Consider the following 16,682-nt stretch of genomic DNA (forward strand, 5'->3'; position numbering starts at 1 on the left):
GAAAAAAGCTACAGCTGTACTTTACCTTTACATCCTGGTTGTTGAAAACCTCCATGTCCACCACACATGCCACCAGAGAGGTGACATCGAAGTCAAAGCTACGGGAAGGCATGGCAGCTGCGTAAACCAGGACCAATGTGCTGGAACTTGAGTGCTGGTTAGTCCTTGTATGCCTCTTGTGGTCCAGGCAGCTGTTCCTGGAGAGGACCATACAAGAGCTGGTGACAATGCCTGTCTATCACAGCTGTGCCACTCTCCTCTGTGTGTGCCTCCACACTGAATGAGCCCAGCATAGTAACAGCCAGAGCCGTCTCTCTCTCCCAGCAGTGACATCACCGCCAGCGCTGACATACGCTATGTCTATTTATGAAGCCTTTTATCTGCAGGCAGTGCAGCCGAGCAAACTTGACATGATTATGTACTAAACGTGAATCCTACCAGGACCTACAATGCAGTCACAGCGCTGACCTCACAGGGACTGCAGTGTGCCAGAAGACGAGGCGTGCCCAGAGAATACCTGTGCCCGCACATTGCTTATACTACTGGACTGGAAATAATTCCAAGGGAGAATACAAATCCCATCCTGGAAAATTGATTCTTTTATAACTAAGACAAAAGGCATGCTGATACTTCCACCTTCACCCACAAAGCACCTGGGCATGGGACCAGTCTGTACCCTCAATCCCACACCTATCAATACCCCAACCTAGGGTGGGCTCATTCACATGTGGCAGAAAACAATGCCAGACCTTTTACCTAAATTGACTGGGTCTTTCTTTGTTTTTTTTCCCTTTTCTTCTATTTTCGCTTCTATCCCCCCCCCCCCCTTTCTCGCTTCCTCTCTCCCTTCCCCTACATTTCTTTCTTTTACTTCCTTCTGCTCTCATCTGTTCTTCTTTCTTTCATTTTCTTTCTTTCCCTCTCCCCCTTCCTTCTCCTCTCACTTCAATCATCTCTTTCTCTCCATTCCTACCTTCTTTTTTTCTTCTACTTCCTTCTCTTCTGTCTTGCCTTTATTTCTTCTGCTTTTTTCTTCATTCTTTCTTTCCTTCCTTTCCCTCTTCTCCTTCTTTCCTTTACACCTTTCTCACTCCCCCAATCTCTTTTTCTCTATTCCTACTTCCTTTTTTCTCTTTTGTCTTTCATTTTTTTTCTCCCTCCTTCCTCTACTCCTCTGTTCCCACTTCTTCCCTTCCTTGCTTCCTCACTCCCTCTTCCCTCCCCCCTTCATTCCTTCTCATCTTTCTCATGTCCATCATTTCTTTCTCTCTATTACTACCTTCCTTTCTTCTACTTCTTTCTCTTCTGTCTTGCCTTCATTTCACTGTTTTTTCTCCTTCCTTCCTTTCTTCCTTTCCCTCTCCCCCTTCTTTCCTTCTTAGCTCTCTGACTTCCCCAATCTCTTTCTCTCAATTCCTACTTCCTTTCTCTAAATCCATACTTCCTTTTTTCCCTTCTGTGTTTTCTTTATTTCCTCCCTCCTTCCTCTTCTCCTCTGTTCCCACTTCTTCTTTCCCTCCTTCACTCTCCCCCTGCCTTCCTTCTCATCTCTCTCACTTCTATCATCTTTCTATAAACTCATACTTCCTTTTTTCTCTTCTGTCTATTTTTTTCCTCCCTCCTTCCTCTATTCCTACTTCTTCCCTTCCTCCCCCCCCTCATTCCTTCTTATCTTTCTCATGTCCATCATTTCTTTCTCTCTATTCCTACCTTCCTTTCTTCTACGTTTCCCTCTTCTGTCTTGCCTTCAATTCACTGTTTTTTCTCCCTCCATTCCTCTTTTCCCTCTCCCCCTTGTTTCCTTCTTATCTCTCTGACTTGCCCAATCTCTTTCTCTCCATTCCTACTTCCTTTTTTTCTCTTCTGTCTTTCCTTTATTTTCTTGTATTCCTCCTTCTTCCTCTTCTTCTCCTCTGTTTCCACGTATTCCCTTCCTTCCTTTCTCTCTCCCTCTTCCCCTTCATTCTTTCTCATCTCTCTTACTTTTATCATCTTTCTCTAAATTCATACTTCCTTTTTGCTCTTCTGTCTTTCCTTTAATTCCTCCATCCTTCCTTCACTCCTCTGTTCTCACTTCTTCTTTCCCCCCTTCCCTCTTCCCCTTCCTTCCTTCTCATCTCTCTCACTTCTATAATCTTTCTATAAACTCATACTTCCTTTTTTCTCTTCTGTCTTTCCTTTATTTCCTCCCTCCTTCCTCTTCTCCTCTGTTCCCACTTCTTTCCCTCCCTCTTCCCCTTCCTTCCTTCTCATCTCTCTCACTACCATCATCTCTCTCTCCATTCCTACCTTCCTTTCTTCTTTTTTCTCTTCTGTCTTGCCTTTATTTGCTTGTCTTTCCTCTTCTCTTATCCTCCCCTGTTCTCACTTCTTCGTTTCCTTTCCTCATTCCTCCCCTTTCTTCCTTCTCATCTCTCTCACTTCCATCTTCTTTTTCTTTCCATTCCTACCTACCATTCTTCTTTTTTATCTTCTATCCTTCCTTTATTTCCTTGTCATTCATCCCTCCTTCATCTCATCCTCCATTCTCTTCTCCTATGTTCCCATATTTCTTCCTCTCTCTTTTCTTTGCTTCCTTGCTTAATTTTTCTTCTTTTCTGTCTATTTCTTCATCTCTTTCCCTTCCTTCCTTTCTCGCTTCATTCTTCTTTCTTTGCTTTTTTTTTAGTTTATTCCTTCCTCTCCTTTCTCGCTTCATTCTTCTTTCTTTGTTTTTTTTTAGTTTATTCCTTCCTCTCTCCCTGCTATCCTTTTTTGATTTGCTTCCTTCTTCCTCTTTTTACTTCCTTACTCCTTTTCTTTTTTAGTTTTCCTTTATTTCTTCATCTCTTCTTTCCTTCTCCTCTCTTTGCCTTGATCCTTAAAGGGGTTGTAAAGGTAAAAAATGTTTTCCCTAAATAGCTTCCTTTACCTTAGTGCAGTCCTCCTTCACTTACCTCATCCTTCCATTTTGCTTTTAAATGTCCTTATTTCTTCTGAGAAATCCTCACTTCCTGTTCTTCTGTCTGTAACTCCACACCGTAATGCGAGGCCTTCTCCCTGGTGTGGAGAAAGCCTCTTGAGGGGGGAGGGGGCGAGCAGGCAAGTCAGGACACTCTACTTTGCAGAGAGAGAAAGGAGCTGTGTTTTAGTGGGCGTCCTGACCCTCCTGCTCGCCCCCTCCCCCCTCAAGAGGCGTTCTTCACACCAGGGAGAAAGCCTCGCATTACTGTGTGGAGTTACAGTCAGAAGAAATAAGGACATTTAAAAGCAAAATGGAAGGATGAGGTAAGTGAAGGAGGACTGCACTAAGGTAAAGGAAGCTATTTAGGGATTTTTTTTTTACCTTTACAACCCCTTCAATTCCTTCCCCACTCCCTTCTTTTCTTATTTCCTTCCTTCTTCTTTCCCTTACATCTTTCCTTTATTTTATTTTCTCCCCTCCTTCTCTCTTTCCTCCCTTTCTTCCTTCCATCCATCTTTCCTTCTTCTTCTTTCTTTTCTGTATTTATTTCTTTGTCTCTTCTCCTTCCTTCTTTCTTTGCCTTTGTGCCTTTATTTCTTCCTCTCTCCAGAGGCTTAACTAGAACCTTCAGGGCCCCAGTGCAAGAAACCATGAAGGGCCCCCCTGAGGGACCAGGACCCTTACCTCCGAGCCCGGTGGTAGAATGCCAGGGCCCGGTCATAAGTATGACCTTTGCGACCATGGTAGTTCTGCTACTGGTGTCAGTAGTTTTTTTAATTTTTTATATATATATGCAGCACTACCCCCGAAGGAGCTGCTGGTTCGTTTTGGGTGGTACATTTACCTCGTGGCTCTCCGAATTCCTAGGGGTGTATGGTGCATATAGCAGTAGTAACAGAATGTCCATGACGGGTGTCTTTTGCTGTGCTCTTTATTACCCAGCTGGGTAAAAACAATAAAACTTGTGGTGAAGAAGGTAGGGTTGAAAGGAGAAGAAGATAGCAGATTCAGGCGTAGCAATAGGGAAAACAATCCTGCTCCCACGTGTAACACTTCTTGCGCCACTCCTGCTTGAGTGGGAATAGCGTACCTGGACAGGCCTCTCTCACTGACATGGCAGCCAGGGTATCACTCGAACTTTTAAGGAAAAGTCTCTGCCACAGACCCTCCTGGAATGAACTCAGGGAGAAACCTCTGCCACAGGCCCTCCTGATTGTGGTTACGAAGATAAACCTCCTTGATAGAATTATGCCTGGATCTCCTTCAAGTTGCTTTCAGGTACCGACTGACAGGTGACCAGCCTCTCAGTGTCCGGATACCTCGATCCCCGGTGGTTTGTCGAGACCCTATTGGATCGCCAGCCTCTCATTGGCTCTCCTCAGATGGACTCCCCACAAACAGCTATTTCGCTTGGGATCTTCAGGATTGGGAACCCAGTCGACCACTGGGCTCCCTGCCACAGCTGAAATTTTCCGGACCAACATGGTTCCAGAACCAGGAGCACGCACGCCCCGGTAGGCCATAACGCCGGGGCGACGTGGTGCAGTCACCCTAAAGGTGGGTGCCGCACTCGAAGAAGAAGACCCAGAACCAATGGCATCTGCCCCATAAATACCCTTCCCCAGCATGCACCAGCGAGACCCAACCCTCCTGATTGGCTGCTGGGGAAAAGCACCCAAATCTTGACTCCACTGCTGCCGGTACTTTGAAGTAACCAGACTCTACATATATATATATATATATATATATATATATTACACATTAAGAAGCTGGATAGGAAGGGCGGCGGCATATAGAAGAACCGATCCTCTCCCTTCTGCAGCTGCAGAAAGCCTGTGGGAGGGGGAGGAGGCATTCAGCAGCTGTAGGAGGGAGGGGAATGGTTCCTCCATATGCTGCTGCCCCTCCTATCCCACACGGACCCTGGAGAATGGGGCTGAATCGCAATTGCGACCCCTGTAGTTACACCCTGCCCGCTCTCTTCTTTCCTCTCCTTGCTTGCTTCCTTTTTTCTCTTGTCTTTATTTCTTGTTCTCCCCCTTCCTCTCTCTATCCCTTCCTTCCTTTCTCATTTTGCTTTCTATTTCTTTCCTTCATACATTCCTCTCTCTCTTCATTCCTCTATTCCTTTCTCTTGTTCCCTTTCTTTCTTAGATTTTCTTCCTTCTTTAATTTTTTCTTTCATCCTAAAAATAAAGCTGAAAGCACTCAGAATATATATATATATATATATATATATATATATATATATATATATTGTAAATGAGCTGCATCAGGCTATCACTTGTTTGTGTATGTGATTTGGTATCTCACTCTGTCCTCTCCTGTTTAGGGCTAGTTAGTTCAGCTAGCTAGACCCTCCCCATTTTTTCCATCATGTTACCGTCAGTGTTAGTATTTCCCATAGACAAGGTTTAGGAAGGTTATTGTCTTCTTACACTTCTAAAGACTTGAAAAACATTCATATATATCACTGTTTTATCTACTGTATACTAAGATGACTGAACAAACAATATCCTTAGTTTCCAAAAATATTCCATACATACCCACGTAATGGCCCTGTAATCAATCGGAAAAGCTCAGAGACCATTTGGAGATGCTGGGAGACAGTCGAAAACGGAGTGTCTTCGAGGGTCTCCAAGCATCTCCGAGTGTCAACGGTGCCCCCCGCACCTCTGGCCACATGCGGTACTGCACACCCCAAAGGATTGAATCCTGCTCGACTTGCGAGACAACGCTTGCAAATCTAGTTAGGATTTTTTATTAAAAATAGCTTGTATTGCGAAACGCTCGTAAACCGCGTTACTCGCAATCTGAGGTATTACTGTATTTGGAATAAGCAGTGTATGTTGGTTGTAGTCATGTGCACTGCTCTAGGCACACTACACATCCCATAGTCCCTAGTCAATGATGGGAGTGAGCAAGAGAGGGTGGATATGTTCCTACATACAGTAGGACCATGGAGAACGAACGTAGCCACCCTCTAACAAGAAGTCAGATCACAGCAAAAAAAAAAAAGGATTAGGAGATTTGAAGGAGACAGAGCAATAGAAGTCATCTTTTGGCATTAAAGGGACACTAAATGTTCCCGTTAAAAAAAAAAAGAGTGGCCCCGATCCTGGTCTTCTGGGGTCCCTCGGCGTCTGTCTCGGTCCGCCTAGGGACCGCTTAGGCAAAACGTCATATCGCCTTTTGGCTGCTCCTCCCTGTAGGTGATCACCTGGGACACGTGACAGGTCCCAGGCGATCGCCCATCCACTCAGGTAGCGCAGCGCCACCTGCGCATGCGCAGTGAGTGCCTGCCCGTGAAGCCGAAAGCTGTCACGGCCAGGTGCCCACAGTTAGAATGGAGGCGCCGGCGGAGAGGAGCGGAGCTCCGGGCGGCGCGGCGCTGGATGGTGGAGCAGGTAAGTGTATGTTTATTAAAAGCCAGTAGCTATGCTTTTTGTAGCTGCTGACTTTTAATAAACATAAAAAAAGTCTGGAACTCCCTTTTAATGCATAGGTGGAAAAAAAACGAACCTTTACAATCCCTTTAAGAACAAATGCACCAGATTCTGAGTGCCCATTACGTCTTTCAGCGACTATTTTGTGCTCTGAACGTATTAAGAATCATTGCATTGCATTTAATGGCATTTCTTTTGTGTCATTAAAGGCTGAGAAAGTGGCACTTGAACCTCTCTGCACCCTGCCATCCAGCCAGTTAGAGCGGGCAGTCACCACGAGTGAACATAGGCTGTAATAAGTGTCCTGGTGGACCCATTAGTCTTAATCACAGTCCACCTGTATCTTTTCTCCCGCTAAACGGTTTAACATTCCTATAAATGCAGCTTCCTCCCCTCCATTTCTCTTGGCGTGTCATATGGAATGAAGAGACATAAGTAGTCCCTGATAACTGAGCGGGTGGGAGAATGGCTGAGCACTGGGGGAGGGGGAGCCTTCTCTGCCGTACAGCTAGACATACACCGGTATCATTCTGTTTTCAGAACACTGGATCAATTTTCTAATGGTTAATGGGGTTTAATTGACCGAGTGAAGGTATGGTGCCCAGGGCCACAGTTAGAAATCATGGGGCCCCGTTCAGCTTACCTTACAGGGCCAGGGCCTGAGCCCACCCCCAGCTCACAGGCAACCAGCAGAGAAAAAGGAGGTGGTGTGCATTGTGAAGAAATTGGTAGGGGTTAAAAATGTGTACAGCACACATGGATCAAATGTGTGTACCGTATTTATCGGAGTATTGCGCGTCCCGGCGTATAGCGCGCACCCCTAATGTGGACCCGCATTCCTGTAAAAAAAAAACATTTTAGTACTTACAGTTTTGGTGTCTTGCGCGGCGTCCATCGGCGGCCTCGTCGGGTCCGGCGTCCGTCTGCGGCTTCGGTGGTGTCCTCCTCGTCGGGTCCGGCGTCCGTCTGCGGCTTCGGTGGTGTCCTCCCCGTCGGGTCCGGCGTCCGTCTGCGGCTTCGGTGGTGTCCTCCCGCGCTGTTACCCGTCGAATCGCCGCTTCCTGCGCTCAGTTTGAATGCCTGCGCCGACACATACAGAGCGCAGTACACTCGCGCACATTCGGCCAGGCTCGGCTTCGCTCGTGCTCACGCTCTGTGACGTTTATGCGTGACTACGAGCGAAGCCGAGCCTGGCCGAATGTACGCGAGTGTACTGCGCTCGGTATATGTCGGCGCAGGCATTCAAACACGGCGCGGGAAGCAGGTATCGGCGTATAGCGCGCACCCCTAATGTGGACCCGCATTCCTGTAAAAAAAACATTTTAGTACTTACAGTTTTGGTGTCTTGCGCGGCGTCCATCGGCGGCCTCGTCGGGTCCGGCGTCCGTCTGCGGCTTCGGTGGTGTCCTCCTCGTCGGGTCCGGCGTCCGTCTGCGGCTTCGGTGGTGTCCTCCTCGTCGGGTCCGGCGTCCGTCTGCGGCTTCGGTGGTGTCCTCCCCGTCGGGTCCGGCGTCCGTCTGCGGCTTCGGTGGTGTCCTCCCGCGCTGTTACCCGTCGAATCGCCGCTTCCTGCGCTCAGTTTGAATGCCTGCGCCGACACATACAGAGCGCAGTACACTCGCGCACATTCGGCCAGGCTCGGCTTCGCTCGTGCTCACGCTCTGCGACGTTTATGCGTGACTACGAGCGAAGCCGAGCCTGGCCGAATGTACGCGAGTGTACTGCGCTCGGTATATGTCGGCGCAGGCATTCAAACACAGCGCGGGAAGCGGGTATCGGCGTATATCGCGCACCCACGATTTTGCCCTTATTTTCAGGGCAAAAAAGTGCGCGGTATACGCCGATAAATACGGTATATTACGTAGAAAATGCAGGTGTCAGGAACATGAACTGTACAGAGTGCAGGGGTCAGGTGAGTAAAGTAATCTTTTCTTTAGGGCTCTATTACATGGGATCGGTCCGCTGATCCCTGCTGAGCAGGCGGATGACAGGTCCGTCTCCGCACGCTGTGCAGAGACTAGGGTTGCCACCTCATTCCTTTAAACCCGAACACATATAAATTACACAGGTTCTGTGGCTGATTAAGGTGGTAATTAAACTCACTTGGTGCCTTATCTGAATTAACCACTTGCCGACCGGCTCGCGCCAATATACCTCAGCAAAGCGGCACAGGTGTGCAAAACAACGTACCCATACATCGCTGCATCATCAGCGGCTAGCGGGCGCGTCGTGGGAGCGTGCCGATGTCTGCCGGTGGCCCGCGATCGTGGCACAGAGAAGCAGAACGAATGGATGCCTATGTAAACAAGGCATTTCCCTCTTCTGCCTAGCAACATGACAGGGATCTACCGCTCCCAGTTATCGGGAGCAGTGATTTCTGTCATGTTCTAGTGAGCCCATCCCCCCTACAGTTAGAACACGTGCAGGGAACACATTTAACCTCTTGATCGCCCCCTAGTGTATAACCCCTTCCCTGCCAGTGACATTTACACAGTAATCAGTGCAGTTTTATAGCACTGATCGCTGTATAAATGTCAATGGTCCCAAAATAGTGTCAAAAGTTTTGCGATCTGTCCTCTGCAATGTCGCAGTCACGAAAAAAATCGAAGATCGCCGCCATTACTAATAAAAAAAATTATAATAAAAATGCAATAAATCTATCCCCTATTTTGTAGGCGCGATAACTTTTGTGCAGGCCAATTAATATACACAATTTTTTTAGAAGAATACATATTGGCCTAAACTGTGGAAGAAATTTGTTTTTTTTATATATATTTTATGGGGATATTTATTATAGTAAAAAGTTGCTTTTTTTAAAAAATTTGTCACACTTTTATTTGTTTATAGCGCAAAAAATAAAAATCGTAGAGGTGATCAAATACCAAAATAAAGCTCTATTTGTGGGGGGGAAAAGGACGGCAATAGGGGGTAAATCCTTCTGGGGCTGAAGTGGTTAAATTAGCCTCAGAACCTGTGCAATTCATATGTGTTTGGGTTTAAAGGGATGAGGTGGCAACCCTAGCTGGGATGGCCCTGTCAGAGACCCGTTCTCCACTGTGGGAGATGAAAACGGACTGCCGATCCCATCCGATCCGCCAGACGGATGGAGAATAGGGTCACGATCCGTCTAGATTTAACAGACAGGATCGCATCAGATAGCAGCGGGTGTCAGCAGACACGTCACCGCTGACATCTGCTGCCCCATTGGAGAAAATAGAGGCTCCGATCAGGTCTGCCTGTCAGTTTTTCAGGTGAACCTGATCGGAAAGCCCATGTGAAAGGGGCTGTACAAATGGCTATTTAAAGCAATTCAGGGGTCAGCAATGTTAATGTTCTGTACATAGAGCAGGGGTCAAGAGTGTATAATGTACAGGGTGCAGGATTCAGGATTGTGTAATGTACAGGGTGCAAGGGCCAAAAGTGTGTAATGTACAGGGTGCAGGGGCCAGAAGTGTGTAATGTACAAGGTGCAGGGGCCAGGAGTGTGTAATGTACAGGGTGCAGGGGCCAGAAGTGTCCAATATACAGGGTGCAGGGGCCAGGAGTGTATAATGTACAGTATGCAGGAGTCAGGAGTGTGTAATGTACAGGGTGCAGGGGACAGGAGTGTGTAATGTACAGGTTGCAGGGATCAGGAGTGTGTAATGTACAGAGAGCAGGGGTCAGGAGTATGTAATGTATCGCGTTCAGGTATCAGGATTGGGAGGTGAATTGAGCGTAGGGGTTAGGAGTGCAAAATGTACAGAGTGCAGGGGTCAGGAGTGGATAATGTACATAGTGTAGCCTGCTGAGTGGTTGCTAGGGGTTACATCTTCTTCCATTATCATTTATATTGCCACACTCAATAAGACCACACTTATACATGCAGTTAGGGGAGGTAAGGACACATGGTTGAGTTGTGTTTTACCACTTCCCAACTGCTCCCCCTTAAGCTGGAGAGGCAGCTGTTGGGAGTGTACCAATGTTGTGGCTGCAATGCTTTGCATTGTGGTGCAGCAAACATGATCTGCCCTGTAGCATTCAGCAGACACATGTTGAAGATTATATAAAAGATTTCAGTCATTGGGCCAGATTCACGTAGATCAGCGGATCTATAGATCCGCTCGATCTACGTGATTTAAGATCCGCTCCCGCAAGTTTGAGAGGCAAGTGGCTAATTCACAAACCACTTACCTCCAAACTTGCGGTGGCGGATCCTAAATTCCGCGGCTAGGGGGAGTGTACTATTTAAATCAGGCGCGTTCCCGCGCCGATTTAAATGCGCATGCGCCGTCCGGGGAATTTCCCAGCGTGCATTGCTCCCACTGACGTCACTAGGACGTCAGTGGTTTCGACGTGAGCATGACTTGCGACGCGCGTGGTTGTGAATCGGCGTACGCAAACGACGTTAGAAAATTTAAATTCGACGCGGGAACGCCAGCTATACTTAACATTGGCTGCGCCTGATAAAAGCAGGGGTAAGTATACAACTGGAAAGCCGCTACGGAAACGTCGTAAGAAGACTGCGTCGGGTCCGCGTACGTTCGTGAATTTGCGTATCTCGCTGATTTACATATTATTCAAGGTAAATCAGCGGGAACGCCCCCGGCGCAATTTTTAAATCGAAAATAAGATCCGACAGTGTAACACATTGTAACACTGTCGGATCTAAGCCCTATCTATGCGTAACTGATTCTATGAATCAGGCGCATAGATAGGACCAGTGTAAGTCAGAGATACGATGGTGTATCTGTAGATACACCGTCGTATCTCTTTGTGAATCTGGCCCATTGGGTTTACATACAGTTATCCAGTGTTCATTTTCTAGCAAATTTTGATTTAGTTTTAGTCTTAGGGCCAGATTCAGAAAGATTCGCGTAAGTTTGGGCGGACGTAGCGTATCTCATATACACTACGCCGCCGTAACTTAGAGAGGCAGGTACCGTATTCAGAAACAACGTGCGTCCTAAGTTACGGCGGCGTAGCGTATATGGGCCGGCGTAAGCACGCCTAATTCAAACTAGGCTGGTAGGGGGCGTGTTGTATGGTAATGAATCGTGACCCCATGTAAATGACGCACCTAACGAACGGCGCACGCGCGCATGCTCAGTATCACGTCGAATTTTCTCCCTAAGATACGTCGGCTCAATGTTTAGTCGACGTGAACGTAACCTACGCCCGTCCCCATTCACGGACGACTTACGCAAACAGCGTAAAATACGACGCTGTTCCGACGTCCATACCGAACATGACTTACCCCTGCTTTATGAGGGGTAAAGTTACGCCGGACCGACGCCTTACGTAAACGGCGTAGCTAAATCTGACGGGCGCAAGTACATTTCTGAATCGGCGTATCTAGCTCATTTACATATTCAATGTGGAAATATACGGAAGCGCCCCTAGCGGCCAGCGTAAATATGCACCCCAAGATACAACGGAGTAGGAGACTTACGCCGCTCGTATCTTGGCAACAGTGAGGCGTATCTGATTCTTCGAATCGGGCACCAAGATACGACACCTCAGACTCAGACTTACAACGGCGTATCTGGAGCTACGCCGGCGTAAGTCGTTTCTGAATCCGGGCCTTAGTCTTTTGACTAAAATGGCATTAGTCTTAGTTTTAGTCGTATTAAGTCAACTAAATCTCCAGTACATTTTACTCATCTAAAATCAATGGGTGTAGTTAAATTGTAATGAATTATTAAAGCATTTCGCTACAATTTTCAAACTCATTTATACTGCTGGAGTGAAAAATAGAATCTGTTATTATTTATGGTATTTAGGTTTGAACATGCACTACAGACCAGTGTTAATTTTTACGTCAAATTTAAATTAAGTAAAAACTAAACTGCCATTTTAGTTTTAGTCGTATTTTAGTCATCTCTATTATTTTAGTTTTAGTCGTATTTTAGTAGACTAAAATAGTATTAATTTTGTCAACGAAAATGTTTTAGTCTAAGAAATGAACACTGCAGTTATCAGAGAACACACTCTTTTTTGCAATAATGGTCCTTAACTGAAATTTAATTTGTCCTGGGGAGTACATCATACCTGGGATGCAAATAAGGGCCCAGATTCTCGTAGATGGGCGTAAAACTGCGGCGGCGTAACGTATGTCATTTACGTTACGCCGCCGCAAGTTTTACAGGCAAGTGCTTTTTTCACAAAGAACTTGCCTGTAAAGTTGCGGCTGCGTAGCGTAAATCCCCCGGCGCAAGCCCGCCTAATTCAAATGAGCCGGGTAGGGGGCGTAGAGCATGTAAATTAGGCGCGTTCCCGCGCCGAACGTACTGCGCCTGCGCCGTCCTTAAAATTTCCCGATGTGCATTGCGCTAAATGACGTCGCAAGGACGTCATTGGTTTCGACGTAAACGTAAATGGCGTCCAGCCCCATTCACGGATGACTTACGCAAACAACGTAAATTTTTACATTTCGACGTGGGAACGACGGCCATACTTAACATTGGTTGCCCCTCATATAGCAGGGGCAACTTTACGCGTCGCAAATCTAACGTAAACGCCGTAACTTCACTGCGTTGACCGCGCGTACGTTCGGGAATTCGCGTATTTTGCTAATTTGTATAAACGACCGGGAAAACGACGGAGGCGACACCTAGCGGCAAAAAAAAAAAAATGCATTTAAGATCCGACAGCGTAAGAGCCTTACGCCTGTCGGATCTAATGGATATCTATGCGTAACTGATTCTAAGAATCAGTCGCATAGATACGACGGCCCAGATTAGGACTTACGACGGCGTACATTGCGTTGCGCCGTCGTAAGCCCTTTCAGAATCTGGGCCAAGGTGTTGTGCACTGCTGATGGCATGAATGGAGTGTGATAAGACGCTTGATTCATGCGTTGTTGCCAGCTGCTGCCCTGAGTATTGAAATCCAGATTGGACGACCCAATACTTTGATAAATGAAGCCTCAAGATCTGTCACCGCCAGGTGACATCCTCCATTGTGTGCACACTGTACAAACACACATAAACCCCTTACTATTGAAGGACATGATAGACCTGCCATATACAGGCTGTCCATTGAAGAGACGTTCAGAACAGGCTACGAGGGGAGGGGGGGGGGGGGGCGATTTGGATATGCTAACTCTACATATAAAGCTTCTTTATGCTGAAGTTTGGGAACCTGGAGTCAAAGTGCACGTTGTTGATTTTCTATCTACTATTACAAAGAATGTTACTAATTTATACAAACTTTAATACATGGCTACAATTTTAAAAATATAAAACCTAAGGGGTAGCACAGTAGCTAAGTGGTTAGCACTTCTGCCTAGCAGCCCTGGGGTCATTGGTTTAAATCCCAACGACAGCACTACCTGCCTGGAGTTTGCATGTTCTCCCCTGTGCCTGCTTGGGTTTCCTCCTACCCTCCGAAGACATGCTGGTTGGTTAACCAATCAAGGACCGACCTACGTACACGTACATGTACTGCAGCAGGGCGGCACTTAAAGCGGAATTCCATCCATAAAATTTACTTTACAGTATTCATCAGCAATAAACATCAGCAACAATATTTGGAAATTTTTATTTTTTTTACTTACTTGTTCAGCGCTGTTGCTATGGGGTTGCTTGAAATCTGCCCCTTCCTCTCCGCAGCGTCTGACGTCATTTCCCTCATTACCTGTGCTCCAGGAGTCACTGGGCAGCGCCGAGGGCTAGAATCACGGTATTTGAAAAGGTTACCATGGTTGCCATCACAATGGGGTGGGCACTTCTGACAACAACGCCCGTTGTGATGGCAACATTTGAATTTCCTGTGCCGCTTGCTATGCACATGCGCAAGAACAGGCAGTGCATGCTGGTCATACAGCAGCGCCATATCCTGCAAGTTTATGCTTGTGGGCTTCGCCTGTCCACAAGTAAGATGGGAATGCCCTAGCAGCAATAATATTAGGTAACTTTTTGAATAAAATATTCATAAAAGCGCCGCTATTTACAAGACTATCCATTGCTAAATAGACATTATATGATAGTGAGAGATAGATTTTTTTTAAATTCATATATGTGGTTGGAACTCCGCTTTAAGTGCAAAATCATGTACCTCTGTGTGATTGCTGTTGCCGGCTCTCCGGCGGCTGAGATGGCGACCGGCCACCCGCCGATCATTCACTGGAGAGGCAGAATGGCGCTTTGCCTATGTAAACAGGACAGATTGTCGTTCTGTGAGAGAGGAAGAGAGAGATCTTGTGTTCCTGCTAATCAGGAACACAGATCTCTCTCTTCCTCCAGTTAAACCATCCCCACACAGTTAGAAATCACTCCCTATGAGCACGCTTAACCCTTTGATCGCCCCTGATGTTAACCCCTCCCCTGCGTCATTTATACTGTGAAAGTGCTTTTTTTTTTTAAGCACCGATCCCTGTATTACATAGTTACATAGTTAGTCAGGTTGAAAAAAGACACAAGTCCATCCAGTTCAACCATAAAAAAATAAACAAAATAAAAAATATTGTACAATCCCATATACCTACAGTTGATCCAGAGGAAAGCAAAAAACCCAGCAGAGCATGATCCAATTTGCTACAGCAGGGGAAAAAATTCCGTCCTGATCCCCCGAGAGGCAATCAGATTTTCCCCGGATCATTTTTACCTATAAATGTCAATCCTCAGTTATATTATGTACAGTGCCTTGCGAAAGTATTCGGCCCCCTTGAACTTTGCGACCTTTTGCCACATTTCAGGCTTCAAACATAAAGATATAAAACTGTAATTTTTTTTGAAGAATCAACAACAAGTGGGACACAATCATGAAGTGGAACGAAATTTATTGGATATTTCAAACTTTTTTAACAAATAAAAAACTGAAAAATTGGGCGTGCAAAATTATTCAGCCCTTTACTTTCAGTGCAGCAAACTCTCTCCAGAAGTTCAGTGAGGATCTCTGAATGATCCAATGTTGACCTAAATGACTAATGATGATAAATAGAATCCACCTGTGTGTAATCAAGTCTCCGTATAAATGCACCTGCACTGTGATAGTCTCAGAGGTCCGTTTAAAGTGCAGAGAGCATCATGAAGAACAAGGAACACACCAGGCAGGTCCGAGATACTGTTGTGGAGAAGTTTAAAGCCGGATTTGGATACAAAAAGATTTCCCAAGTTTTAAACATCCCAAGGAGCACTGTGCAAGCGATAATATTGAAATGGGAGTATCAGACCACTGCAAATCTACGAAGACCTGGCCGTCCCTCTAAACTTTCAGCTCATACAAGGAGAAGACTGATCAGAGATGCAGCCAAGAGGCCCATGATCACTCTGGATGAACTGCAGAGATCTACAGCTGAGGTGGGAGACTCTGTCCATAGGACAACAATCAGTCGTCTACTGCACAAATCTGGCCTTTATGGAAGAGTGGCAAGAAGAAAGCCATTTCTTAAAGATATCCATAAAAAGTGTTGTTTAAAGTTTGCCACAAGCCACCTGGGAGACACACCAAACATGTGGAAGAAGGTGCTCTGGTCAGATGAAACCAAAATCCAACTTTTTGGCAACAATGCAAAACGTTATGTTTGGTGTAAAAGCCACACAGCTCATCATCCTGAACACACCATCCCCACTGTGAAACATGGTGGTGGAAGCATCATGGTTTGGGCCTGCTTTTCTTCAGCAGGGACAGGGAAGATGGTTAAAATTGATGGGAAGATGGATGGAGCCAAATACAGGACCATTCTGGAAGAAAACCTGATGGAGTCTGCAAAAGACCTGAGACTGGGACAGAGATTTGTCTTCCAACAAGACAATGATCCAAAACATAAAGCAAAATCTACAATGGAATGGTTCACAAATAAACATATCCAGGTGTTAGAATGGCCAAGTCAAAGTCCAGACCTGAATCCAATCGAGAATCTGTGGAAAGAACTGAAAATTGCTGTTCACAAACGCTCTCCATCCAACCTCACTGAGCTCGAGCTGTTTTGCAAGGAGGAATGGGCAAAAATTTCAGTCTCTCGATGTGCAAAACTGATAGAGACATACCCCAAGCGACTTACAGCTGTAATCGCAGCAAAAGGTGGCGCTACAAAGTATTAACTTAAGGGGGCTGAATAATTTTGCACGCCCAATTTTTCAGTTTTTTATTTGTTAAAAAAGTTTGAAATATCCAATAAATTTCGTTCCACTTCATGATTGTGTCCCACTTGTTGTTGATTCTTCCAAAAAAAATTAGTTTTATATCTTTATGTTTGAAGCCTGAAATGTGGCAAAAGGTCGCAACGTTTAAGGGGGCCGAATACTTTCACAAGGCACTGTATATGGAAACATTCCCATAACAAATGTCAAGTGCAACGGCTCCCTCTT

The 16,682-nt window shown here is 46.0% G+C and overlaps 1 protein-coding gene across 2 annotated transcripts in view; it reads right to left on the bottom strand.

Moving 5' to 3' along the window:
* Window positions 1-16,682, bottom strand: part of RCAN2 (regulator of calcineurin 2) — a 174,918-nt gene that overhangs the window by 114,642 nt on the left and 43,594 nt on the right. Inside the window, exon 1 of one of the 2 annotated variants that reach the window (XM_040348441.1) lies at window positions 26-725. The exons of the other annotated variant lie outside the window; for it this stretch is intronic. Within the exon in view, the coding sequence (XP_040204375.1) occupies window positions 26-211 (186 nt within the window). The 5' untranslated portion in view covers window positions 212-725. Of the gene's footprint in view, window positions 1-25; window positions 726-16,682 lie in introns of those variants that run through there. 2 annotated transcript variants of the gene reach the window in all.

This window comes from Rana temporaria, chromosome 4, assembly GCF_905171775.1.
Source record: "Rana temporaria chromosome 4, aRanTem1.1, whole genome shotgun sequence".
Taxonomy (NCBI): Eukaryota; Metazoa; Chordata; class Amphibia; order Anura; family Ranidae; genus Rana; species Rana temporaria.